Below are 27734 nucleotides of genomic sequence, written 5' to 3'. Positions count from 1 at the left end.
AGGATCCCACGGAATGGCACACCGTAATGGGAATGCGCGCATTGAACAAACAGTTTGTAAACAGCCTCTTGGAGGCGGGCGGACGTGGTGCCGCAATGTCTGTACGCAGTGCCCGTCCAGCAGATCCGGGGCCCCGATTTCCCACGTGGGCTTCCAAGTGGAACTCCCAGGACCCTGAGCTTCCCCTGCCACCACCCCGGCCACAGGGCACTCTCGTCGGCAGGTGCCCATCGGCGCCTCCTCTGGACAGAGAGGGTCCCTCCCTCATCAAATACCAGCAGGCTTCCCGCTGCGAGGGGGCGGGACACAGAATTTGTTCTTGTTTTTAAATATATTTTTATTGATGTCAGAGAGGAAGGGAGAGGGAGAGTCCTCGTGCACGTGCGCACACGTGCGCGAGCGCACACACACACACACACACACAGCCTCCCCCCAGTCCACACACACTCACACACACACACACAGATACAGCCTCCCCCCCAGTCCTCACACACACACACGCACACACACACACACACACACACACAGCCTCCCCCCCAGTCCTCACACACACACACGCACACACTCACACACACATACAGCCTCCCCCCCAGTCCACACACACACACACACACACAGAGACACAGCCTCCCCCCAGGTCCGCACACACACACACACACACACACACACAGCCTCCCCCCCAGTCCACACACACACACACACACACAGCCTCCCCCCAGTCCACACACACTCACACACACACACACACACACACACAGCCTCCCCCCCAGTCCTCACACACACACACTCACACACATACAGCCTCCCCCCCAGTCCTCACACACACACACGCACACACACACAGCCTCCCCCCCAGTCCTCACACACACACACTCACACACACACAGCCTCCCCCCCAGTCCTCACACACACACACTCACACACACACAGCCTCCCCCCCAGTCCACACACACACACACACACACAGAGACACAGCCTCCCCCCAGGTCCGCACACACACACACACACACACACAGCCTCCCCCAGTCCTCACACACACACACACACACAGCCTCCCCCCAGGTCCACACACACACACACACACACACACACAGAGACACAGCCTCCCCCCCCCCGTCCACACACACACACACACACACACACAGCCTCCCCCCCAGTCCACACACACACACACACACACACACACAGACACAGCCTCCCCCCAGGTCCGCACACACACACACACACACACAGCCTCCCCCCCAGTCCACACACACACACACAGACACAGCCTCCCCCCCAGTCCTCACACACACACACACACACACACAGACACAGCCTCCCCCCCAGTCCTCACACACACACACACACACACACACAGCCTCCCCCAGTCCTCATGCACAGACCCCTTCTCTAATCGCCAGGAAGGGCTTCCCTGGCTTCCCTGGAGCCCCTGCCAAAGCCCACCTGCCCAACAGCCACCTGCCCCTGGCGGACCCTGCATGGCAGACGCACTGCCCCCCTCCCCCCCATGCCTGTGGCTGTCTCTCCCAGCACAGGAGGTGGGGTGACCGTGGCAGACGCTTCCAGAAGACAGGGAAAGCGGACGGTGCTGGCCGGCGGCCATGTCTGCCATCACCGTCTCTCAGAGGCTCGGGCCAGCCCCCTACTCCCTGTCATGGGGGGCCAGTGGGGAGAGACGGTCATGCCAGCTTTTCACACAGGACAGGGGGTGGCCTAGGAGGCACCCTCCTGTGGGACGGGGGGGGGGGTCACCGCCTCGGTGACCACACTGGGGGACCCCGAGGACTGCAGGTGGGAGACAGTCCAGGTGGCCCTCATCCGGGGACTCAGGTGGGTCCCAGCCCAGGTGCCCCATCACCCAGCCCCAGCCCTGCCCGCCCCTCCTCTGACAGCCCGCGGCCAAGGCCAGCGCACGCCTGGACCAACCTGTTCCCTGGCGCCCGGAGACCACATCAGTCAGCCCCCTCCCCCGCCCCTCCCACCCCCAGCCAAGAATGCTTTTGTCCAGCGCAGCCTGCTCCTGGGGAAACAGGTTGCCATGGCGATGCCCAAGCTGGGCCTCCTCTGGTGGGCTGGAAACAGGACCCAGGTAACCAGCCAAACCAGCAAAGCAGGCCCCCGAGGTTCAGAACGGCTGCTCTTGGTCTGGACCCTCGGGGTCACCTGGAGGCTCTCAGGAGGAGAAGGGGAGCCCCTCGCGCCCCCCCACCTTGCCCCAGACCTGGTTCCCAGGAAGGCGGCTCCCAGCCCGGCGTGCCCTCCAGCACTGCTCACCTCCGACCCGAACACAGCGGGGCTTTACCCCAGCGGCCGGGATGGCGGCTCCTCATCCAGCCTCAGCGCCAGCTGATAAGGTCCGTGTGTCAATGGGTTTCTCTCCCCGCTCCCAGCATTTATATTTTAAATATGTTTTTATTGATTTCAGAGAGGAAGAGAGACAGAGGATAGAGAGAGAGAGAGGAGAGAGAGAGAGAGAGAGAGAGAGAGAGAGAGAGAGAGAGAGACATCCATTGTAAGAGAGAATCATCAATCAGCCGCTTCCTGCACGCCCCCTACTGGGGATGGAGCCTGCAACCCGGGCCTGTGCCCTGACTGGGAATCTACCCCTGATCTCCTAGTTCATAGGTCGATGGTCAACCCCTGAGCCACGCTGCCCGGGGGACTGTGCCCTCTTTAACGGGCCGAAGAGAGAAAGCGTGTGAAGGTGCCAGTTCCGGGACAGCTGGGAACATGGCTGCCCATGACCGCAAGCGGCGAGCCCTCAGTCCGGCCGCGAGGCTGCAGGGAGGACGGGGCCAGGCCGGCCCGCGCCGCCAGGCAGAGAGGAGGCTGGTCTGAGACGTCACAGGCAGGACCGGCGTGCGGGATGGCAGCCAGGTGTGCCGAGGCTGCGGCCAGGCCTCCTGGACGAGACGCTGCTGACAGCCGGCGGGGGAGTCCGGGCGGGCGGGCCAGCGCCACGCATCCCCCCAGACAGCACCGCCGCCTCCGCTGGGAGGTCCACCCTCCGCTCCTTCCAGGCGGGCAGGCGGGCCGGAGGCTGAGCCAGGAGGACGAGGGAAGGTTCCGTCTCCAGAGCTGAGGGCGGGCCTTCGTAGGAATCGAATTAAAGGGGCCCTGGCCTCGGCACCTGCGGCTGCCGCCCCCGGCCAGCTGCCACGTGGCACAGGAGGTGCCAGCGGGGGTCACGCCAGCGGCCCTCCATCCCCCAGGGGCTGCCCTCCTGCCTCTGGGTGGACGGGCTGCTTCCTCCCTGTGCGGTTTGGCACCAGGGGGAGGTGAAGGGGTTCAGAACAAGAGCCTTCAGAAGGTGCCGCTTGGGCCTGGGGTTGTTTTGAGCTGAAGGAAATCTAGACCCTGCCAACCAGACAGCCTTCCTCTCCCTCCACCGCCTGGAAGAATGCGGAGGGAGGGCCTAGCAGCCCGGCCTGGCGCAGGCACGCCAGGAGTCTCCGGGCCGGCCAGCCCTGAGCCGCCGGGCGGGGCCGTGCAGACGCGGTTTCACGGAGGCCGGCCGGCCCGCGCGGAGAGGCGGCTCCCGGGAGGGCAGCAGAGGGCTCCGTGGAAGGCAGGGGGCAGGCAGGACGGGGTGTGCCGGCTGGAGCCAGGCAGCCCTCCTGGGGAGACCTCAGCGTGTGGAGCCTTGTTCCCAAGTCTCACCTTCCTGACCAGGAGCGCCGAGCGGCTGGGTTTGGTTCAGGAGCACCGGCCACCGGCGATGGAGCCCGGCGCCCAGCTCCTGTCCGATTAAACCTCAGCCCCGGACCCTCCAGGCCCGCACCGCCCGCCGGGCTGCGGGCTGTGACCGGGCAGAGCAGCCACTGTCCGCGCCTCCCGCTCCCTGCCGTCCACTCTGTCATCCTGCGGCCTGGGACCCCAGTTTTACTGTTCCCCCAGTGTTACTGTTCCCCGCCTCTGTCTGCAGATGGCACTGAGGCTCTGAGCTGCCCAAGGACCCCGTGCAGCCGTGGAGCCCTGTGCCCCCACCAGCACTCCTGGCAGCCCGGAAGGGGCGGGGGAGAGGGGACAGAGTCACTGACTTTGCCATCAGCCAGCAGGGCCCACGCCCCGCCCATGGCCCTCCCCCCACCAGACCAGGCTGGCCCCGCCCATGGCCCGCCCCCAGACCAGCCCTGGCCCCGCCCCGGCCCCGCCCCGGCCCGCAGCAGGAGGGACAGGAGGTCTCACCACCAGGCCCCTGCCCACAGGGCCGCAGAGGGAAGCAGGTGCTGCTCTGTGGGGCTGGAAAGAATGTGGGGGGTGGGGGGTGCGGGGTAAGGGGAGCCTGCACCGCGGAGCAGCCTGGCCTGGGGAGGAAGCCAAGTCAGGGGCTGCGGGCCCAGATGGAGGTCCTGGGGAAGCCCCACTCGCTGGCCGGAGGCCGGAGGCGGGAGGAGGGCGCTCGGCTCCGGGGGCTCTGGCGGCTGCCTCTCCCTGGGGCTTCTAGAAGGATCCAGACGCATATGTAATTTCAGGCTTTCCTTACTTTTCCCTCCTGGCACTGAAACCCAACCCGAAGCACTTAGCACAAACAGGATAAACCCAATCCCGGCCCCAGGGCGCCTGGGGGGAGGAAAGAGCCCCGTGGGGGCCGGGGCCCGCGGCCCTGCAGGGACAGGCTCAGGCAGGGCCCGGCCACGCAGACGGAGGCCACGGCGCCTTTCAGGTGGAAAAGCAGGGTGTTCCGGAGCTTAAGAAACTGTCCTATCCCTCCATCTATCGCTGCAAATGCACGTGTGCCTGCCTCAGGCTACACGCCAGCTATTCTGCGGAGCACATCTCAGCGATTAATTCCCTGGAGGCTGGTGCACGGACGTGTGCACGGGCTCCCTAGGCCTGGCGGGCGATCAGGGCTGATCTGTGGTGGCCGGCAGGGCGATCAGGGCCCCTGCTGGCACCCGCCTCGGCCGGCATGGGGCCTGCAGGCTGGGGCAGCTCCTGCACTGCGTGTCTGCCCCCTGGTGGTCAGTGCAGTCATAGTGCCCGGTCATTCCGCCATTCGGTCTAATTGCCTGGTAGGCTCTTATTATATAGAACCGGTCCCATTTTCAGAGGACAAAGCCGAGGTGTGGGGCCCAGGTCCCTGTGCGGCCAAGCAGCAGCACCGGAGCTGACCGGCTGGTGGTGTGCCAGGCAGGGCCAGCGCTGGCACTGAGCGCAGAGCTGGCTGAGAGCCACCGGCCCAGGGGGCCCTGAGGACAGCAGGGGAGGGGCCGCCTTCTCACAGGCCCTCGCCGGCCAGCCAGGACGCTGATCAGCCAGGACGGGTGGTAGAAGAGTGGGCACTGCCAGGAGGGGGGGGCCCCTGGCTGAGACCTCCCAGGGTTTCTCTCTGGGGGAAGCCAACGGGGTCCCAGCAGGAGCCGTAGGGAGCAGGGAGCAGGCCTGGAGCCCTGGGGAGGGCAGACTCGGGCGCCCAGCCTGCACCCTTCCCGGGAAGCTGCCTCTCTCACTGTGAGTGGCTGCAGCTCATTCCCAGGCCCAGGCTGCCCTCTGCTGGGCTGCGGGGCCCTCACAGCCCCTCAGGCTCCGGAGGCCGCATGGAGGAGCCTGGGCCCTCAGCGCCCGCACACGGACTCCGGCTGAGGCCACGGCAGGAGCAGGGCGGTGGCGCGGCCGGGAACCAGGGGCCTTCCCGGTGAATGCCATGGCGGGGCCACTCGGGGTCAGAGGGTCAGAGGACCAGAGGCTCAGAAGCCCCGCTGATGGCCTCTCAAGACCCGGCCCTGGCCCTAACTGGCGTAGCTCAGTGGATAGAGCGTCGGCCTGCGGACTGAAGGGTCCCAGGTTCGATTCCCGTCAAGGGCATGTACCTCGGTTGCAGGCACATCACCAGTAGGGGGTGTGCAAGAGGCAGCTGGTCGATGTTTCTGACTCTCTGTCCCTCTCCCTTCCTCTCTGTAAAAAATCAATAAAATGTATTATTATTATTATGTTTTAAATACCCCGCCCTGGTCAGGCAGGCCCTGCCGCTGGGCCCCGTGTGTCCGGGGAGAAAGTCTATCTCTGCTCCCGCCGCCAGGACTGCCTCGCCGCCCTGGGCCGCCCTGGACCCCGCACGCCCTCGGGCTGCATCCGCCCCTCGGCCCAGGACTGGACGGGCCGAGCCCACTCGTCTCAGCAGAAGCCGCACCCATCGCCTGGCAGGTGTCCGACGCCCGGCTCCAGCTCGTCCTCCGCAGGGAACCCCGTTCCTCTGGCCCAGGCCCCTCCAGGCTGCAGGCGGAACAGAATGGCCTGTGTGCCACCCCCGCCCACCGTCCTGTGTCAGCTCAGGCCCGAACCCCAGACAGTTCTGCCTGCCCCTCCCCCAGCTGCAGGGCCCCCGTCCAGTCCCGGTCCCCTCCCCGTGTCCAGGGCGACCTCACCCCACCGCCTCGCCCCGCATGGCAGCCGGCCGAGGCCAGCGCGCGGGCTCCAGGAGCCTCTGCCCGCGTCGCTGTTCACATCTCACCATCGGTGACTCCGGGCAGCGGTGGGACAGACAGACAGACAGACGCAGCGCCCCCGGAGGACAGAGCCCCCTGCTCCCCGGGGGCAGAGCACGGGAGCTGCCCCCCTGGGGCTCTGCCAGGGCGCCCAGAGTGGGTGAGAGGTTTTGTCTCACACACACACATATGGGCACCTTCAGAACAGCACTCCCCATTGGCCTCCCACCCTGGGCGCCTCGGACTGGGGTCACCCGGGCCCGGGGCTCCGTGGGAGGTGGGCAGGGAGACAGGAAGTCCAGCGGGCAGTCAGGTGGCCGGTGGGCATCCTCTATGGGACCCTCCGGGTGGCCTGCCTGTAGTGCCCACGGCGGCCACACGGGGGCAGCATCGCCTAGGGCTGCATGTGGGTGCCTCGTGCCCGGACACCCTTCCCTCATTTCCTCTGTGAAAAGCTTCGGGAAGGGACAGGGTTTCAAAAGGTGTCAAAGGATGGGCAGATCCACCCTAACAGGTGTGGCTCAGTGGATAGAGCGTCGGCCTGCGGACTGAAGGGTCCCGGGTTCAATTCCGGTCAAGGGCACGTACCTTGGTTGCAGGCACATCCCCAGTGGGGGTGATGCAGGAGGCAGCTGATCGATGTTTCTCTCTCCCTCTCCTTTCCTCTTTGTTAAAAAAAAAAAAAAAAAAAAAAATCAATAAAATATATTTCGAAAGAGAAATCCTCCGGCCAGTCGCTGGGGAAACAGGCTCAGAGAAGCCCGATGTGGTGCGATGTCCGCCAGCAGCCTGGCTCCCAGCTCCGGTCTCTGCAGGCACCCTCTCTGCCCGCCCCGGGGGAGCACCCGCTGGTGTGAACATGGAGAAAGGTGGTAATGCCAACAGGGCTCCTGGGGACCAGCTGGGCTCAAAAGCAACCCCCCCCAAAAAGCAAACAAACAGGAAAAACAATAACAAAAATGAGCCTGGCAGCCATTGCTACACACCGGCCTCCTGTGCAGACGGTGCAGGGAGAGGCCTGCCCTCAAGGCCTGCCGCCGTCCCGCCCGGAGCAGCCCAAGTGCAGGACTCCGGCTCCTACTTCCACCCCGGCCCCGGGAGCTCCTCAGCTGTATCCCCCCATCAGCCTCTTCACAGCCAGCCAGAGGCTCCACTCCGGCCCATCAGGACAGCAGGGAGGATGAGGACAGACCGATCAGGGGCTGGGGGGCCTCCTGTCTATGTGAGTGAGCTCCGCTCCGGCCCTTCCTCCCTCCCCGGCTGGAGGCTGTTTCTCTGCCGGAGCTGAAACCCTGCAGGTGAAACGTGAACGGGCACCCCCCCCCCACCCCGGGTGCGCCCCACACCGGCTTCCCCATCGGCGTTGAATTGGTGCCGACGACCCCTGGCTGGCCGGGGTGCCTGGGGGCAGGCATCGCCAGAGCTTATGGGAGATGGAGACGCACGAGTCCAGGGTCGGGAAGGAACCAGAGCCACGTTGGGGGACAGGGGCCAGGAAGCGGAAGGAGCTCGTGCAGGTCAAGAGGGAGAGGAGGGTGGGGCCGCGGAGGCCCCCGGAGGAGGCGGCACGGGCACTTGGCCGTGGGTGGAGTAGGAAGCTGGTGGGGTGGATTCGGGGGGAGTGGTGGCTGGGCGAAGGCCGGGAGCCGGAACCTCAGAGCCTCGGTGCCCTCCAGGGGACCAGGAGGTCCGAGGCCAGACGCAGATGTCCGCGCGGGGGGAGCTCCCCACCGGCCGCCTCTGGACACAGCCGCCTTGGCGTTGGAATTTTCCCGAATTCCATCACGGTGAACGTGCAGAAAATGGCCGTTCTCCAGATGAGCTCATGTGGAGGTGGGTGTCAACAAGTGGTCTCCATGGCAACTGCGGGCCGGGCTTTGCCCCTCTGAGACCTGGAGGCCAGCCCGGAGGAGGTGGCAGCCGCTCCTCATTCCTCGGCCGTGACTCAGCAGCCGCCGAGCCGCTGGCCACAAGGCCCCTTACGGACCCCCTTACGGACCCGGGACCGGCTGCCAGGCTCCCCGTATGGACCCGGGACCGGCTGGGACCCGGGACCGGCTGCCAGGCTCCCCATATGGACCCGGGACCGGCTGGGACCCGGGACCAGCTGCCAGGCTCCCTGTATGGACCCGGGACCGGCTGGGACCCGGGACTGGCTGCCAGGCTCCCCGTATGGACCCGGGACCTGCCAGGCCCCCGAGGACGCCTTCACAGGAGGGGGCCACGGAGCCAGGGCCACCTGCTCAGCCTCCCAGGCAGGGCTCCTGTGAGGCCCCGGCCCCATCGGCCGGCTCCCTGCCCTCCGGGTGCGGGTGGAGGCGGCCAGCCGCCCTCGCAACACAGGCTTCCCCAGGGGTGCAGGGCTGTCCGGCTGTTCGACCGGGAAAGGCCTGGCAGATGCCGCCTGGCCCTGACCTCCGCCCCCTCGTCTGCCTGCCTCCCGCCCACCCCCCAGCTCCCCTGAGGCTCAGCCCGCACCCCCTCCTGGGAGCTCAGGCCTCAGTGGTCAGAGGTGAGGGAGCAGGGCCTGAGGTCTCAGGCCCGGAGACCACAGGCCTGGGTCAAGGCCCGCTCTGCTCCCCGTAGCTGGGGGGCTGGGGCTCCTTAGTTGCCCCCTCACCCCCCTAGCCTGTCTCCCCACCTGGATAACGGTAACGCCAGAGCCGACAGAAGCCCCTCCTGAGATGGGGTGCTCAGCCCCCTGTCCCCCTCGGCCACAGGGCAGCACTGAGGCCGGAGGTCCAGGCTGGTGAGTCAGTCCTGCTGCCCAGGGTGCAGCTTGTGAAAGCCACACACCCAGGTCCCCTGACCGCCCCCCCGCCCCGCGCGCGCGCACACACACACACACACACACACACACACACGGAGCTCAGGGCGGCGGCTGGGCAAGGCTGACCCTGACCTCACAGCATACACGCCCCTGCTCCCCCGTCCCCTCCCAGGAGCCACTGTCCCCGAGACTCCCCAGCAGTCACCATGCAGACACCAGCCCCAGCTCAGCACAGCAGGGAACAGGCCGCGCCTCCGGCCCAACTGGGCCACGTTTATTCCGCGGAAACAGCATCGCGTGGTCACTCTGCGGGACGCGGAGGGCGGCGTGCAGGCCCCACAGGCCTGGCAGGGCCCGGGGCGCGGTGCCCGGGAGGCACGCCCACTTCGCTTTGGTTTGGGGGGCGCCAGGCCACCACGCAGAGCGGCACCTGGGCGTCACCAGGAACAGGCCGGGCGGGAGAGCAGCCCTGCCCTCGGGGAGGCCCTGCAGACACCGTGCCCGGGCCGGGGGCGGGCACAGGCGGGCCTGGCGGGCCTGGCGTACAGGGACCCGCACAGTGAGCCAGCGGCATCGGCACCACCGCGGGTGCTTCTGTGAGAAGCAGAATCGGCTACACGGGGTCACGTGCAGAGGAGGGCGTGCGGAGTCCGGGGCCACGGCTGGCGGGAGTCCGAATCCGGTGAACGGGGGCGTCCGGGGAGCGCTGTGTCCGGAGCGGGGAGCCGGGAGCCGGGAGCCGGGAGCCGGGAGCCGCGTCAGCCAAGAACCGGGGGAACCCACTCCGAACATGCACACACGTGTGCGGCAAATAAATACACTCTGCCGTCCCCGCCCCGCTGTGCTGGGCCAGACCTCCGGGGGCTGCGAGAAAGCGCCTGTCAGGACGTGGCCCCCCGTGGCGGGAACGGCCAGGCCGAGGGCCCCAGACCCCGTGCTCGCCTCCCTCGGGCTGCGCGCTCCCACGGCAGGAAGCTGGCGCCGGCTGGAGGCCGAGCTCATCCTCACGCCGGAGCCACGTGGGGGCGGGGGTGGGGGTGGGGGTGGGGGTGGGGGGGGTGGGGGTGGGGGTGTGGGTGGGGGTGGGGGGTGGGGGGTGGGGGTGGGGGTGGGGGGTGGAGGCTGTGGGGTGGAGGCGGGGGTGGGGGCGGGGGTGGGGGCTGCGGGGTGGGGTTAGGGGTGGGAGTGGGGGCTGTGGGGTGGGGGTGGGGGCTGTGGGGTGGGGATGGAGGTGGGGGTGGGGGGGGGGGTGGGGGTGGGGGTGGGGGTGGGGGTGGGGGTGGGGGTGGGGGTGGGGGTGGGGGTGGGGGTGGGGGTGGGGGTGGGGGTGGGGGTGGGGTGGGGGGGGGGGGTGGGGGTGGGGGTGGGGGTGGGGGTGGAGGCTGCGGGGTGGGGGTGGGGGCTGTGGGGTGGGGGTGGAGGTGGGGGCAGGGGTGGAGGTGGGGGTGGGGGGTGGAGGCTGTGGGGTGGGGGCGGGGGTGGGGGCTGCGGGGTGGGGGCGGGGGTGGGGGCTGCGGGGTGGGAGTTGGGTGCTGGCGCTCTCTGACTCGGCGTCCGGGACCTCGGGGAGCTCGGGTCTGGGCCACAGGGACCCTCCGGACTGCACTGGAGCACGAGGCTTCGCTGGGTCCCTGTGCCCATTGGGCTCCGGGCCCCCTCGGTCCTTCCCCATCGCCTCCAAACGCCAGGAGGCCTTCCGCCCGCCCCCCGCTCAGCGGCTGCGGACGGAAGGTTCTCGGGATCCGCGCTCCAGGCCGTGGGCCCACGCCCGGGGTCTGCATCAGGGCGGGAGCCTGGGCCGGGGCTCCTCACGCTGAGTCCGCTCCGCGGGAGACGCCTGCCGGCCGGCCTCACGTCTTCCCCCAGGCGAAAGCCTCGTCGCCCAGCACCTGGGCCAGCCGGGCGTTGAAGGGCCGGTAGAAGTCCCGCAGGAGCCGCTGGGTGAGCGGCCACATGGGCCCCAGGCTGCGGTCCTCGGGGCGCCGGGCGTTGGAGGCGGGGCTCCGGGTCATCAGGGCCTCCTGCTTCTCGCTCAGCGGCCCTGGGCGGGGACAGAGCGGGGCTGAGGGGCGCCGCGGGGCAGGCTCCTGTGCACCTGCTGAGACGCCCTCTCGTCCGCCACTCCACCGGGAACAGGCCACAGCGTCTCCCTCCGTCCCGCCCGGGACCCCGCCCAACCACGCACAGCTGGTGCCGAATGGCCTCCCTGCCCCTCCCTCCCTCCCTGCCCTGCCCGCAAGCCCCAGCACCTCCGGCCCGGCCTGTACCGAGGCTAAGGAACTGGCAGACCCTCCGCATGGTGGCCTTGACGTCGGACGCGTGGTCCTCCAGGCGCAGGACGAGCAGCTGGTCCCTGTCGAACACGTCGAGCCAGTCCAGCAGGTACACGGCGTACAGCCCCACCTGCAGCCGCACCTGCACGGAGAAGGCGCCGTTCCAGACAGCTCCGCCCGCCCACCCGGGGCGCCGGGTCAGGGCCAAGCCCCCTGCCTTGGACGCTGGATTTTAAATGCCACGTGTTCCTCTTTAGACATCGACAGCACGTTCTCTTATTTTTGTGTTAGATATATTTCTATTTCAGATCCTCTGCCTCCTGCACGCCCCCTACCGGGGATTAAGCCTGCAACCCAGGCCCGTGCCCTTACGGGGAATCAAACCCATGACCTCCTGGTTCCTAGGTCGACGCTCAGCCCCTGAGCCACACCCGCCGGGCACACCACACGTTCTTGCAAGACTCCCACTTCGGGGCCACTGAACCCTCGTGCGAACCTGTGGGCGCTCCCGGCACGGTTCAAGGCCTGGTCAGGGCGCGGGCAGGGTGCGGGCCCCGTCTCTGGTCGGGGTGCGTAGGAGAGGCAGCTGATCAGTGCTGCTCTCTCCCTGTCCTTTCCCCTCTCTCTAAAATCAACAGCAACACGTTTACAGCAATAAAAGGCACCTGCCTCCTGCAGATCCACATCTCCGCCCTCAGGGCCCCCCCTCCCCCCGGAGGTCCACGGCCGTGGGCCCTGGAGCTGCGCCCCGAGCCCGCCCGGGACTAGCCACCGGCTCCGGGTGCAGGGACCCTCCGGAGCCCCCGCGCCTCCCGTGTAAGGTGGGCTGGGTCTCGGCACCTGGGAGGACTGAGCAATGGGGGCCCTGGAGGAACCAGGATGGTGCCAGCTCAGTAACGCAGACGCCCGAGTCCCTCCCGCCCAGGGACGGTTTGGCCGGAGAGACGCCCAGCTGCACAAATACGGAGACCGGGGACCGCGCCCGGAGACTTGGCACCCAGCCCCCCCCCGTTTTCCTTCCCAGCCAGGGTGCCAACAGGGAGGCCAGAGGGAGGGACCGCCCTGTCCTCCCTGGGAGGAAGTGGCCGCGGGCATCCTGCCTCCCGGAGGCGTTAAAGACGGGCGAGCCCTGGCCAGGCGGCCCAGTGGTTAGAGCGGCAACCCACACGCCAAGGTTGCGGGTTCGCTCCCCGGTCAGGGCGCATGAATAAGCGAAACAACAAATCAATGCTTCTCTCTCTCTCTCTCTCTCTCTCTCAAATCAGTCAATGAAAATTAAAGTGACACAGAGGACAGGCACAGGGCTTGCTCCATCCACGGCAAACGCACCGCTCTGCGAAGTCGCTGTATAAGGCGGCGCCATGCCCACCTCGGAGGGACTCGCCATGGCCCTCCGCGTGGTGTGCCATGAGCCTGCTCCCCCTCCTGTTTGCTTTTCTCACGCGAATCGGCCTCTCGTCAGCATAGCGACGGCCCAGCCGACGGAGGAACCACTGCTCCTGCGCCCACAGCAGCTGGGAGAGCGGCATCTCTCTCTCCCGCTCCGACATCCATTAAACTTTTGGCGGGACAGTCCCGATTTTTAATAATGTTTTATAGTTTTTAATAATTTGTCCCGAGGCGTTTCAAAAAAGTCCCAATTCAAAAATCGGGACTTTTTTTTTTTTTAATATATTTTATTGATTTTTTACAGAGAGGAAGAGAGAGGGATAGGGAGTTCGAAACATCGATGGGAGATGAACATCGATCGGCTGCCTCTTGCACACCCCCTACTGGGGATGTGCCCGCAACCAAGGTCCATGCCCTTGACCGGAATTGAACCCGGGACCTTTCAGTCCGCAGACCGACGCTCTACCACTGAGCCAAACCTGTTTTGACAAAAAATCGGGACTTCTTTAAAACACCTTGGGACGCGGAACAAATTGTTAAAAATCGGGACTGTCCCGCCAAAAGCGGGATGGCTGGTCACCTTACCTTAAACACACACACACACACACACACACACACACACACCCTGCCTCCTGTGTTTATGCTGAAATCCCCCACACCACCCGCCCAGCAGCCAGGGGAAGCCGTGGAGGGGGGTGTGGAGGCCTGAGGGCCAGGCTCAGGGGGAGGCGGGGGGGGGGGGGACCTCGGGGCAGGCTCGGGGGGAGGCAGGGGGGGCCTCGGGGCAGGCTTGGGGGGAGGCGGGGGGGGGGGGGGAGGCGGGGGGAACCTCGGGGCAGGCTCGGGGGGAGGCGGGGGGGGACCTCGGGGCAGGCTCGGGGGGAGGCGGGGGGGGGGACCTCGGGGCAGGCTCGGGGGGGAGGCTTGGGGGGGCAGCGGGGGGGGCCTCGGGGCAGGCTCGGGGGGGGAGGCAGGGGGGAAGGGGCACGCACTGGCATGGCGTTGTTGAGGCTGTTGTTGTACACGCAGGCCCGCAGCGAGGCGTCCAGCAGGCAGGCCTCGAACAGCTGCAGTGCGTCCGTCACCTTCTCGTGGAAGTCCTCGGCCGACTTGTTGGAGGAGGCGAAGTACAGGTAGTCCGAGTACAGCCTGGACGAGAGACGGCGGTCAGCCGGAGTGGGCATCGCCGTCCAGGGGCGGCCAGCCGGAGCGGGCATCCCCATCCGGGGGCGGTCAGCCGGAGCGGGCATCGCCGTCCGGGGGCAGTCAGCTGGAGCGGGCATCCCCATCCGGGGGCAGCCAGCTGGAGCGGGCATCCCCATCCGGGGGCGGCCAGCCGGAGCGGGCATCGCCGTCCGGGGGCGGTCAGCCGGAGCGGGCATCCCCGTCCGGGGGCCGTCCGGGGGCCGTCCGGGGGCGGTCAGCCCAGAGCGGGCATCGCCGTCCGGGGGCAGTCAGCCGGAGTGGGCATCGCCATCTGGGGGCGGCCAGCCGGAGCGGGCATCCCCGTCCGGGGGCGGTCAGCCGGAGCGGGCATCGCCGTCCGGGGGCAGTCAGCTGGAGCGGGCATCCCTATCCGGGGGCAGTCAGCCGGAGTGGGCATCGCCATCCGGGGGCGGCCAGCCGGAGCGGGCATCGCCGTCCGGGGGCGGTCAGCCGGAGCGGGCATCGCCGTCCGGGGGCCGTCCAGGGGCGGCCAGCCGGAGCGGGCATCGCCGTCCGGGGGCGGTCAGCCCAGAGCGGGCATCGCCGTCCGGGGGCGGTCAGCCCAGAGCGGGCATCGCCGTCCGGGGGCGGTCAGCCAGAGCGGGCATCGCCGTCCGGGGGCGGCCAGCCGGAGCGGGCATCGCCGTCCGGGGGCGGTCAGCCGGAGCGGGCATCGCCGTCCGGGGGCGGTCAGCCGGAGCGGGCATCGCCGTCCGGGGGCGGTCAGCCGGAGCGGGCATCGCCGTCCGGGGGCGGTCAGCCAGAGCGGGCATCGCCGTCCGGGGGCCGTCCAGGGGCGGTCAGCCGGAGCGGGCATCGCCGTCCGGGGGCGGCCAGCCGGAGCGGGCATCCCCGTCCGGGGGCCGTCCAGGGGTGGTCAGCCGGAGCGGGCATCGCTGTCCGGGGGCTGTCAGCCGGAGCGGGCATCGCCGTCCGGGGGCGGCCAGCCGGAGCGGGCATCGCCGTCTGGGGGCGGTCAGCCGGAGCGGGCATCGCCGTCTGGGGGCCGTCAGCCGGAGCGGGCATCCCCATCCGGGGGCAGCCAGCCGGAGCGGGCATCCCCGTCCGGGGGCGGTCAGCCGGAGCGGGCATCGCCGTCCGGGGGCGGCCAGCCGGAGCGGGCATCGCCGTCCGGGGGCGGCCAGCCGGAGCGGGCATCGCCGTCCGGGGGCCGTCCAGGGGCGGTCAGCCGGAGCGGGCATCGCCGTCCGGGGGCAGGACACCACCGTGCCACAGCGCGGGGCTGTTCCTAACACGCTCTGGGCTCCTGCAGGCAAGCGTGTTCCTGCCTCCCTTTTTAAAAAAAGTGTTTTTATTGATGTCAGAGAGGAGGGAGAGGGAGAAAGACATCAGCGATGAGAGAGAATCACGGATCGGCCGCCTCCTGCACGCCCCACACTGGGGATGGAGCCCACACCCCGGGCCTGGGCCCTGCTCGGGAATCGAGCCCTGGCCTCTGGGTTCCTAGGTCAATGCTCAAACCAGTGAGCCACACCGGCTGAGCCCTATTTCCCTTCATGTGTCCCCTCCCCCTCACCCCAGGCTCTCCGGACTCAGTCAGGTCCACACGGGCCCCCACCCTCGTAGGCACGCACACACAGTAGGCCTGTATGTGTATGCCCACACGTGGTCTGTCCGTGCAGACCCACCCACACGTGCACACACCAGGCTCAGGGTCATTAGTCCGACAACCTCGGAAACCCACAGAAGACCCAAACCCAGCTCCCGGGCAGACTGCACGTCCTCACCAGCTCCCCCTCCCTCCCAGGAGGAAAGGGGGGACGCGGGCTCCTGCTTAGGGAGCAGGTCAGGGTCCCCCCCCAGAGGAGCAGGTGGACGTGCAGAGGATTGTCTCAGTCAGCAATGCCAGGACTCCCCACAACCCCCTCTGGGGGAGCAGAGTCAGGGAGCCACCCTGGAGGGGGAGAGCCACTTGCTGGGTTAAAACTGCTCAGAAAACGTTGAGGACAGCGAACGTACTGAGAATAAGCACCCAGCCCTAACCGGTGTGGCTCAGAGGATAGAGCGTCGGCCTGCTGACTGAAGGATCCCAGGTTCGATTCCGGTCAGGGGCATGGACCTTGGTGGCGGGCACATCCCCAGTGGGGGGTGTGCAGGAGGCAGCTGATCGATGTTTCTAACTCTCTATCCCCCTCCCTTCCTCTCTGTAAAAAGTCAATACAATATATTTAAAAAAGAAGAAGAAAGAAAAAAAATGAAAGGAAGGAAGGAAGGAAGGAAGGAAGGAAGGAAGGAAGGAAGGAAGGAAGGAAGAAAGAAAGAAAGAAAGAAAGAAAGAAAGAAAGAAAGAAAGAAAGAAAGAAAGAAGAAGCACCCAGCCCAGGCAGTGTTGAATGTTAACCTGGGAACCGGAAGGTCCCGGCTTGATTCCCGGTCAGGGCACAGGCCCAGGCTGTGGGCTCGTCCCCAGTGGGGTGCAGGAGGCAGCTGAGCCATGATTCTCTCTCATCACTGAGGTTTCTCTCCCTCTCCCTCCCCCTTCCTCTCTCTTTAAAAGTCAATGAGAACATTTTTCGGGAAGAAGCAGGTGAAGCGTGAGGACCGCCAGGCCCCGAGCCGCTGGGCTGCCTGGCCGGGCCACGCCCCCTCCCCGTCGCGCCGAGGGTGCGGGCTGGGCCTCGTCCGTGTCCGCCCTCCACGCCACGGCCGCCCTCCCCGCTGGTCTCACGGAAGAGCCAGAGCCGCACGCGCAGAGCCCACCGGACAGGCCTCGGACAGGTCCGGAGACGGGGACCCCAGGCGTCAGCCCCCAGATTCCAGGGCGTGTCTCCCTTCCTGGCGGTGCCGCGGAGCCCCCCGGGGCCAGGCCAGCCGGCCGCACGCAGGCTGCAGGCTGCAGGCCCGCCCAAGCGGCCCGGGAACCATCGCAGCCGCTGGGACCGCGGCGAGGAGCTCCGGACAGTGTTTACGGAGGAAATACCGCCCGCGGCATTGTGACGGGAGGAAAGATGCTATTTCCGTCCGCCTCGGCCTCTCCCCACCCCCGCCCGGGACAGGAAGTCTGACCGCTCACCCCTGCCCCGCTGGGTGACTCCGTGGCTGAGCGCAGACCACGGAGCCGGGAGGTCAGGGTTCGATTCCCAGTCAGGACACAGGCCCGGGGGCGGGCTCCATCCCCAGTGAGGGGCGGGCAGGAGGCACCGATCAGTGACTCTCTCAGCATGGACGTCGCTCCCTCTCCCATGGATCTGGAGACTTTCGGAAGCACCTTGGAAACTGTCTTAAAGCCCCCGGGGGTGCCTGTCCGGGTGATGCAGCGTGGCTGTGGGTGTGGGTGTCTGTCCGGGTGAGTGCAGCGTGGCTGTGGGTGTGGGTGTCTGTCCGGGTGATGCAGCGTGGCTGTGGGTGTCTCTGTGCGTGATGCAGCGTGGCTGTGGGTGTCTGTCCGGGTGAGTGCAGCGTGGCTGTGGGTTTGTGTGGCTGTAGGTGCCTGTGTGTGTGATGCAGCGTGGCTGTGGGTGTGGGTGTCTGTCCGGGTGAGTGCAGCGTGGCTGTGGGTGTGTGTGGCCGTGGGTGTCTGTCCAGGTGAGTGCAGCGTGGCTGTGGGTGTGTGTGGCCGTGGGTGTCTGTCCAGGTGAGTGCAGCGTGGCTGTGGGTTTGTGTGGCCGTGGGTGCCTGTGTGTGTGATTCAGCGTGGCTGTGGGTGTGGGTATCTGTCCGGGTGAGTGCAGCGTGGCCGTGGGTGTGCGTGGCCGTGGGGGCCTCTCGGAGGGAACGCACTAGCAGTGACAGGCAGAGGCCCACCTCTCCACGGGGTCCCTGAGCATCACGATGAGCTGGGCGTCGGGCTGCAGGGCGTGGAGGAAGTCCTGCGTCAGGAAGGGCGGCTCGCCGTCCGTGCTGTTGTCGTAGAAGAAGGTCCAGGCGTTGTTGTCCCACATGGTGGACGCGCTGGCCTCCCCTGGGACGAGACGGGCAGTGAGCGGCGCTGAGGGACAGGGTTCCCCCCCCAGCGGCCTGAGCCAGGGCCTCCCTGGCTGATGCCCTCCCTCACCAGCCGTGGGGGCGCCAGCAGGTCCCCACCCTGGCAGGCTGGTCTCCAGGGCGCGGAGGCGGAGACCGCCCCCTGCCACAGTGACACACACACACCCAGGACCTCGGCGTGGCTCAGGGGCTGAGCATCGACCTATGAACCAGGAGGTCAGGGTTCGATTCCCAGTCAGGGCCCAGGCCCTGGGCCCCGCACGCCTGCGCATGGACACTGCAGGGACGAGAGCGGCCGAGGGGAGAGGACGGGGCGAGGCGGGCCCCTCGAGGTCAGCCCCGTCCGCCCCTCCCCTCGGGGTCAGCCCCGTCCGCCCCTCCCCTCGGGGTCAGCCCCGTCCGCCCCCCCCCCTCGGGGTCAGCCCCGTCCGCCCCTCCCCTCGGGGTCAGGCCCGGCCGCCCCTCCCCTCGGGGTCAGCCCCGTCCGCCCTCCCCTCGGGGTCAGGCCCTGCCCCAGGCCCGGCCGCCCCCCCCCTCGGGGTCAGCCCTGTCCGCCCCTCCCCTCGGGGTCAGCCCTGTCCGCCCCGCCCCTCGGGGTCAGCCCCGCCCGCCCCTCCCCTCGGGGTCAGCCCCGTCCGCCCCTCCCCTCGGGGTCAGGCCCGGCCGCCCTCCCCTCGGGGTCAGCCCCGTCCGCCCCTCCCCTCGGGGTCAGGCCCGTCCGCCCCTCCCCTCGGGGTCAGCCCCGTCCGCCCCTCCCCTCGGGGTCAGCCCCGTCCGCCCCTCCCCTCGGGGTCAGGCCCGGCCGCCCTCCCCTCGGGGTCAGCCCGTCCGCCCTCCCCTCGGGGTCAGGCCCTGCCCCAGGCCCGGCCGCGTACCGATGACGATGCGGCTGCTCCTGCCGGCGGCGCCCGCCTGCAGGCCCCGGTGGACCTGGTGAGCCGCCAGGTCGAAGAGGTCCAGGTAGTCCTCCACGGGGTAGCGGTCCCGCAGCCCGTCCCGCAGCCGCACGATGCCTGCGGGGTCAGAGCGGGGTCACCGAGGACGGCGCGGCCGGGCTGCCGGCTCCCGGGCGACGGGGAGGACGGAGGCCCCGGCCGGGTCCGCAGCCAGGCTCGGCCGGGAGGCTGCTGGCAGGGGCGGCAGGCAGACAGGGTGGGCACTGGAGCTTGATGTCAGAGAGGAAGGGAGAGGGAGAGAGAGACAGAGAGAGAGAGAAACATCAAGGATGAGAGACAATCATGGCTCAGCTGCCTCCATGGGGGATGGAGCCCACAACCCGGGCCTGTGCCCTGACCAGGAATTGAACCGGCAACCTCTTAGTTCATAGGTCAATGCTCAACCCCTGAGCAGCACCAGCCTGGCCCTTCAGGAGCCGTCCCATGTCTGCTGGGAGGGCCAGCGTCTGGGCTGGGTGAGGCGAGGGCCAGGGGAGCCGGCAGGGCCTGTGGGACGGGCACCCTCATCTCAGGCTCTGCCCTGTGCTGTGGGTCAGCAGCCTGTCCGTCTGTCCAAACACTAAGCAAACAGATGGTGCCGGACAGACACATGGTTTGAGCTGGGCAGCGACCCTGGCATCAGCCACGTGCAGCCACACCGGCCCAGCCTGAGACGGGGTGCAGGCATGGTGGCCACACACCAGCCCCGCCAGCAGCCGCTGAGGGCCGGGGAGTGGACACTCCCACGGACAGACGAGAGGCTGAGGGTGACCCCGGATCCAGAGGCCTGGCTCTGTCCATGAGGGAAAGGGGGAGCTCCTGCCGCTGCCCCAGACACGTGTGCTCTGTCCACTCCGGAGGGACATCAGAGTTCGGTCAGACGTTCGTCTGGAAACACACTGACCGCTGGCCAACATGGTTCCACCAGGGAGAGGCAGGATCCCTCCGGAGCAGCCTGGCCCCGCGTCCGGAACACGCCTCGGCCTGGCCCGGCCCGGCCCGCCCAGACTCCGCGGTCACCATCCGGCTCGATGACCGCTGCCTCCTGGCACAGCGAGAAGGTCAAGGGGAGGAAAGAGTGACCGCGCAGGGAGGCCCCGGCGGCGCAGGAGCCACAGGAGGAGGACGGCGAGGCCACGCCAGCAGAGGGGAAGGGGCGCCGGGATCCAGTCCAGAGGCACCGAGATCATCTCCACGTGGCTTCAGTCCACCGAGCCAGGTGCCACGGAGGACAGAAGCTCAGGGCCCAGGCTGAGCCCCAGGGAGGAGCCGCTGCTGGGCAGCCTTTCTCCGTCTCCGCCCAGCGCGGGGGCTGCAGGGCCAGGTCAGAGCAGGAGGGACAGGTCAGAGGGGGAGGGGCCAGGTCAGAGGGGGAGGAAGAGGTCACAGCGGGAGGGGCCAGGTCAGAGGTAGGGGGGTCAGGTCAGAGGGGGAGGAAGAGGTCAAAGCGGGAGGGGCCAGGTCAGAGGTAGGGGGGGTCAGGTCAGAGGTAGGGGGGTCAGGTCAGAGGGGGAGGGGAGAGGTCACAGAGGGAGGGGCCAGGTCAGAGGTAGGGGAGGTCAGGTCAGAGGGGCAGGGGGCAGGTCAGAGGGGGGGGGGGTCACAGCGGGAGGGGCCAGGTCAGAGGGGGAGGAAGAGGTCACAGCCGGAGGGGCCAGGTCAGAGGTAGGGGGGTCAGGTCAGAGGGGGAGGGGACAGCCTCGATAAATGTCCACCAGCGCTGCCCTCAGACTCCTCGGGACCAGGCGGGCTGCCGTTCTGCGCAGTCCCAGACCCTGCACCCACGGCACTCGGTAACTCCCATGTGCCCGGGACCTCAGAGAGGGAGGATCTGACTCTGCGCCCAGGAGCCCAGCCCAGAGCCTGGCCCAGAGCAGCCTGCCTCGCTCCCACCCGTGTGGTGAGAAGGCGTGGTGAGCCCAGCGAGTGGCTCAGTGGTTGAGCTTCGACCTATGAGCCAGGAGGTCCACCCGGGCGTAGTCAGAGCACAGGCCGGGGTTGCGGGCTCAATCCCCAGGTGGAGGGTGCAGGAGGCAGCTGATCAATGATGCTTTTATCGTTCTTGTCTCTCCCCCCCCCCTCCTCTCTGACATCCATAGAAATAAACAGAAAAGGAGAGCAAAGACGGCGTGGGGAGGGATGGAGGCAGGACCGGGCTCACACACCGAACCGCTTGCGCGTCCACCAGTGGGGCTCCTTGATGGCGGAGAACTGCACCTCGGGGTGCAGCCGCAGCCGGTCGTACAGGTCGGTGGTGCCGCACTTGGGCTGCCCGATGACGTAGAAGCGCGGCAGGCAGCGCAGGCGGTAGCGGCGGCCGGCGGCCTGGGCCAGCTGCCCCCAGAAGGCCTTGCGCAGCGCGTCGAAGGTGGTGCGGAAGCGCCGGGAGTAGAGGGCGTAGGAGTTGGCGAGGTACGGGTCCGAGGTGTTGGGCCCCGCGAACTCCTCGTACCAGCACGGGCTGCGGCTGCCCGGCAGGAACTTCCTGGGGATGACCGCGAACATCTGCAGGAGAGGGGGACACGGGGGACGACTCTGACCACGCGTGGTCCTGCTCGGACACGGACACGGACACGCGTTCAGCAGGCGGTGCTCTCTGTCCAGGCTAACAGCCCGCATCGAGCACACCCGGGAGAGCCACGACCTGCTCCCTCGGGACCCAAATTTAAAAATAAAAAACCTCTGAAGAGAATGAAGATGGAAGTTTGGTCAGGAGTCACTCTCCAATGATTTATCTCTCATGCACACATGCACACACCACACGCACATGCACACACAAGCACACACGTGCACACATGCACACACACGCACACACACGACTGGCTGAGTAAGCAGCGGGGACCTTGTCACTGGCTGTATATTGAATGAAGACAAACATACTAATTAGGACAAAATGGAAACAGGACAATAAAGACATAAAAAACAGTTAAAACCAGGCCCGACGTGGTTGAGCGTCAACCTATGAACCAGGAGGTCACGGTTTGATTCCCAGTCAGGACCTAGGTTGTCGGCTTGATTCCCAGTGTGGGGCCTGCAGGAGGCAGCTGATCCATGATTCTCTCTCATCGTTGATGTTTCTCTCTCTCCTTTTCCCTTCCTCTCTGACATCAATAAAAAGTATTTGCTTATAAAAATATATCCTATCCTACATAATAAAAGGCTAATATGCAAACTGACTAAAAGGCAGAATGACCGGTTGCTATGACACACACTGACCACCAGGGGGCAGACACTCAACAAAGGAGCTGCGCCTGGTGGTCAGTGTGCTCCCCCAGGGGAGTGCCGCTCAGCCAGAAGCCGGGCTCACAGCTGATGAGCGCAGCAGCCGTGGTGGGAACTCGCCTATCTCCCAGCAGCGCTAAGGATGTCCGACTGTGTCCACCTAAGCTGCCGGCTGGACAGCCGCCGAGGGCTCCGGGACTGCGAGAGGGCGCAGGCCGGGCTGAGGGACCCTCCCCCAAGTGCACGAATTTCATATACTGGGCCTCTAGTCCCATATAATGAAAACCTAATATGCTAAGCGTCCAGTTGTCTGGTTGGCCATTCAACCAATCAAAGCATAATATGCTAATGGATGCTAAGCCGCTCAACCGCTCGCTATGATGTGCACTAACCACCAGGGGGCTGACAGTCAGCCAGTCGACCAGTCGCTGTGACGTGCACTGACCGCTAGGGGGCAGATGCTCAGAACGGTAAGTTAGCTTGCTGGGCTGGGGTCCGGCTGATTGGGACTGAGCGAGATGGGCCGGACATGCCCTGGAGCCCTCCCACGGTCCCTCCCTGGCCCAATCATGCACTGGTGGGGTCCCTCAGCCTGGCCTGCGCCCTCTCACAACCAGGGCTCAGGGACCCCAGCCTCGAGTGCATGAATTTTGTTCCCTGGGCCTCTAGTACATGAACAAAATAAAAAGCAGCTGAAACCACCGTGACCCCCGTCAATCCTCCTTCAGCTGCACCATCTCGTATCGGAACGTCCCTCCTCGGGAGCCCCGTGGCAGACACCTCTCCCGGGGTCACCGAGAAATTCTCCCTGAAGGTGCCGACAGAGAAGCATCCTTTTCCAAAGCCCATCGACCGTCCGGGGGCCACTCACGTGGGGCTCCTGCCTGCGGAGGGCGGCAGCGCCCGGGAGCTGCCGGGCGGTGAAGGCGATCCTGGCGGCGATGCTGTCGAGGACCAGCCGCAGGCCCGGGGCGTCCCTGGCCGCCGAGAGGTTGCCGGCAGGCGGCGGGGGCGGCTCCTTGGCGGGGCCCGGGCCCTCGCCGCCCAGCGGGCCGCCTGGACCAGGGCTGCCGGGGAAGGCTCCGAGGCGGAAGGGCGAGGCGAGCAGCAGCTCCTGCCGGGCCCCCGAGAGGATGTAGGAGGCCGTCACCAAGGTCATGATGGCCAGCCCGACGGCCAGGCTGCACCGCCGCCCCCGCCCGCGGCGCCAGCAGCCGCCCCAGGCCTCGCCGCCGTCCGGCCGCCCCTCCAGCACGGCCAGCAGGTTCATCGGCCTCCCGTCCGCGCGGGACGCGGCCCCGGGGTCTCCTGGGCGCGGGGGGCGCTCCGGGGGGCCGGAGGGGGGGCCCGGCCGGCCGCCCGGCCGCGGCTGGTGCGTGTGGTCCAGCAGCAGCGGGACGCCGCAGTCAAGGCAGTGCCTCATGGTCGCGCCCGCGGCCGGCCGGGCCCAGCCATGGGCGAGCAGCAGGGCGCGCGGCCGGCGGGCGGAAGGCACCGGGCGAGCAGAGGAGCGGGCGCCGCGGCCCCGGAGCTCGCGGTTCCACGGAGAGGCGGGAGGGCGCGGCCTCGCGGGGGCATGCTCTGTGGGCCGGGCCTCACGCTGCGGGGCGGTCCCGCCGCCCCCCGGGGCTCCCCCGGGCGCGGGAGGAAGAGGGCGGGGCCTCGCCCGAGAACGCGGGGGCGCCCGGGAGGTCGGCCGGGATCATGGTCTCCTCGGGGGGCCGGGCCGGCGCGCCATCCGTGGGCCCCGTGTCCGTGTCCCGTGGGATGTCTCCGCTTCGGGGCAGGCCAGTCCTTAAAGCGTCAGACCACCTGAACGGCAGAAGAAAGAGGTTTCCTTGTGTGTTCTTTTAAAAATATTTTTACTGATATCAGAGAGGAAGGGAGAGAGAGAAACATCCATGATGAGAGAGAATCATGGACCGGCTGCCTCCTGCACGCCCCACACCGGGGATCGCACCCGCAACCCGGGCCTGTGCCCTGACCGGGAATCGAACCCAGACCTCTTGGTTCAGAGGTCAATGCTCAATCCCAGAGCCACATGGCCAGGTGAGAAGAGGTCTATTCCATCTCGGGGTGACAGCAACAATCCAGGGGCCTCTGAGGCACGTCTGGTCTCAGCCCCGGCCCCGGGTCACAAACAAGCCACAGAACAGCTAACAGGACTCAGGGAGGTTTGGGGGCCTTGGGGCCTGGCTTTGGGGTGCAGTCTCGGCCAGCACACGTGGCCCCAACGCCAGCAGCCCCGCCCCACGTCGGACCCCTCGTGCTGCGCCCACCTCTCCAGCCCCCGCGCCTCCTGCCCCGGCGAAGTGCCTGGGCCTCTGTCCCAGGGTCAGGCCCAGCCGGTGACCAGGAACCTGAGAGACGGACGGAAACGCCGGCGCTTTACGTCGACCGAACACCAGGAAGGAGCACGGAGAGCACAGCTTTCCGCCCCCGAGGCCCCCCGGCCTCCCCCGGCCAGCTGTGCGGGCCGGGCAGGGCAGGAGTGAGGAGCGTTCGGGACGATGGGAGGACGATGCAGAGGACACACCTCCGCAGAGCGAACCCCGTAGAACCGCTCGCCAGCGGTCCCTCGGCAGCTAGACCCAGCGCCCGCGGCCCCCGGGACACGCCCTCTGCAGCCCTGAGATCGCTGCTCCCGGCTCCATCCTGGAAAAGCATGAATCTCTCACGTCTATTTATAGGATCTGTGGTTACAGAATGTGCTGCTGCCGGATGATACATCTTGGTAGCTGTAGTAAAAAAAAGAAGAGGAAAGAGGCAGCCTGGCCCATGTGGCTTAGTGGTTGAGCGTCGACCCATGAACCGAAAGGTGACCAGTTCGATGCCCGGGTTGTGGGCTCGACCCCCAGTAGGGGGCGTGCAGGAGGCAGCCGATGGATGTTTCTCCCTCATGCATGTTTCTATCTCTCTATCCCCTTCCCTTGCTCTCTCTCTAAAATCAATAAAATATATACTTTTAAAAAACGCCAAACCGCCAAAACCGGTTTGGCTCAGTGGATAGAGGGTCGGCCTGCACCCTGAAGGGTCCCGGGTTCGATTCCGGTCAAGGGCATGCACCTTGGTTGCAGGCACATCCCCAGTAGGGGTGTGCAAGAGGCAGCTGATCGATGTTTCTATAACTCTCTATCCTTCTCTTCCTCTCTGTAAAAAAAAAAAAAAAAATCAATAAAATATATTTAAAAACAAAACAAAGAAACGCCAAGCCCTCTCAGTTTCCGGGCCGGTAGGCCGCCACACACGCGCTGCGGGACGGCTCCAGTTCCCGCGCCGGTAAAATCGGATCGGAGAAAGCACCCTCTTCGTCCACGAAAGCGTCTGCGTCCCATCTGCACACGGTTCCCTCCCCCGAGAGAGAGGCAGCGTTCGTGGCACCGGCATCGCCAGGGGCCACGCAGACAGGCCCTGTCGATGGCAGGGAAGGCCCAGAGCGATGAGAGGGCGTCAGAAAGGGAGAGCCTGCCGCACGGACTCCCTCGGTGCCCGGCCCGAGTGTGACGGACACACCCTGACTGTCCACACCCCTCACCATCTGCTGCCTCCAGAGAAGGAGGCATCGTCCTGCGGTAGAGCCGCCTCCTGCGGCTGGAGGGCTCAGCGCCGAAGCCGCCTGCAGGGGCTGCCTGCCCGCCGGGCCCACGGCAAGGCCTGTGCGTGAACAAAGCACAGGGACCACGCAATAGTCCCGCAGCGGCTCCCAAACGGGCTTCCCCCAGCAGCCCCTGCTGCCCACGGGGTTCTGTGCTTAAACTCCTGGAAAAACGGTGCAACGGGCAGAATACAGACTTTTTAAAATACGTTTTTGTTGGTGTCAGAGAGGACAGGAGAGGGAGAGAGATAGAAACATCAATGATGAGAGAGAATCATTAATTGGCTGCCTCTTGCCCGCCCTCTTCTGGGGATGGAGCCTGCAACCTGGGCCTGTGCCCTTGACGGGAATGGAATCCGGGTCCCTGTAGTCTGCAGGCCGACACTCTAGCCACTGAGCCACACCGGCCGGGGCAGGCAGACAGACTTCTTCACAGCAGGGCTTTCCAGGGCCTTCAATCTGCTCGTGAGGCCTGGGAGCCCACAGGATTGGGACGGATGCACAGAATTTCCAAAACAGACACGGCCACAACCTCTCCCGGCGCCGGCTTGAGAACACTGGCCGGGAGGCCGAGTCAGGGGTCAGGCCGTTCTGAGAAGAGCGAGGGGGCGGCGAGGGGCCGTGGGAGCCAGCTGTCCCTGACGGGGCGTCCCAGGCCCCGCTACCCGCACCCCCGCTCCGACCTCCGCCTCCGACGTGTCCCCCGCGCTGACCCCTCTCTCGGGACAAACAATCCTTCCAAACCAAAGACACAAAAGGGCAGGCCCCGGCCTGGCAGCCGCCGGAGCGAGAAAACACGGCTTTCCCGCGGAGATAAGGCTCCTCCCGCAGAGACAGGACAGCCGCCTTGGGCGGGGAGGGCCTCGTTAATTTATTTTTAAAGAAAACACGGTCCCTGCGGCTCCAGACAAGAATGTGCAATCCGTGACCCGGCGGGAGGGCAGACGCTCCCCCCAGAACGCAGGATTCTCAACCTCCGCCAACACACAGGCCGGGAGGCGGAGGGGGGGCGGAGGGGGGGGGCGGGGGGGGGGCGGGGGGGGGCGGAGGCGGAGGCGGAGGCGGAGGGGGGGCGGAGGCGGAGGCGGAGGGGGGGGCGGAGGCGGAGGGGGGGACCTGGCGGTGGCCACAGCGCAGACCCGGGTGGGACCTGTGAGGTGGGCTCCCAGGTCTGGGGCCTGGAGCCCCTACAAGATGGGTGATGTCATAAAAAGTTAATATTTGGGCCCGGCTGGTTTTCTCTCTCGTCAGGGGTTGAGCCTCGACCTATGAACCAGGAGGTCAGGGTTCGATCCCCGTCAGGGACAGACCCGGGTGCCGGCTCAATCCCCAGTAGTGCAGGAGGCAGCCGATCCATGATTCTCTCTCATCGTCGATGTTTCTATCCCTCTCCTCCTCTCCCTGCCTCTCTGAAATCAATAAAAACATATTTTAAATTTAAAAGATAATAATACGCCAGCCACCTTCTCCTCGGGGACCTGAGAAGCAACGACCCCGTGAGAGAGAATCTGGAGACCAGGAGGCGGACCCGGGGGTGGGCAGGCGGGCGGGAGGAGCAGGGGCCGGCTCCGTAGGGTGGGTGGGCAGTCCGGCCGGGGTCTAAGGGCCAGAGGGATGCCCACTAGGACTCTTCCGGAAGATCCTACACCGTGCACAGCTCTTACCCACGCTCCGCCGTGAGGAAACACCGGATTAACGCCCACACAGAAGATGGACGGCCCTCCATCCCGGCCTGGCCTTTCCCACACCCCAGGCGACCCCCCAACAGTCCTCAGACACCTGACACCCTGGCCTGCCTTTAAAAACGAGCGCCAGAGGCCGCCCCCTCCCCCCGCCAGTCCGGTGCCAGCGCTCGGAGCCTCAGCGCCGGTGTGGGTTTCCGTGCGATTGCGGGCGATTGCTCGGCCTGGCTCCGTGCCAGCCTGTGGCCGCGGACGGCCACCGTGGGAACCCGCCTCCCGGGAGATC

General features: G+C 66.8%; 1 protein-coding gene across 1 annotated transcript in view; it reads right to left on the bottom strand.

Annotated features, from left to right (window-relative positions):
* Positions 1 to 2566: 2566 nt before the first annotated feature.
* Positions 2567 to 27734, bottom strand: part of CHST15 (carbohydrate sulfotransferase 15) — a 37941-nt gene continuing 12773 nt past the window's right edge. Inside the window, exons 2-9 of the mRNA XM_036439355.2 lie at positions 23043 to 23983; positions 21115 to 21454; positions 18890 to 19027; positions 17835 to 17991; positions 13856 to 14012; positions 11469 to 11616; positions 11037 to 11242; positions 2567 to 2584 (exon numbers count right to left, since the gene is read on the bottom strand). Of these exons, the coding sequence (XP_036295248.1) occupies positions 11052 to 11242; positions 11469 to 11616; positions 13856 to 14012; positions 17835 to 17991; positions 18890 to 19027; positions 21115 to 21454; positions 23043 to 23594 (1683 nt within the window). The 5' untranslated portion in view covers positions 23595 to 23983 and the 3' untranslated portion in view covers positions 2567 to 2584; positions 11037 to 11051. The remainder of the gene's footprint in view (positions 2585 to 11036; positions 11243 to 11468; positions 11617 to 13855; positions 14013 to 17834; positions 17992 to 18889; positions 19028 to 21114; positions 21455 to 23042; positions 23984 to 27734) is intronic.

Source organism: Pipistrellus kuhlii, unplaced genomic scaffold (assembly GCF_014108245.1).
Source record: "Pipistrellus kuhlii isolate mPipKuh1 unplaced genomic scaffold, mPipKuh1.p scaffold_m20_p_15, whole genome shotgun sequence".
In the NCBI taxonomy this organism is placed as follows: domain Eukaryota; kingdom Metazoa; phylum Chordata; class Mammalia; order Chiroptera; family Vespertilionidae; genus Pipistrellus; species Pipistrellus kuhlii.
The sequence above is the reverse complement of the archived record's forward strand: the minus strand, read 5'-3'. Positions and strand labels throughout refer to the sequence as shown.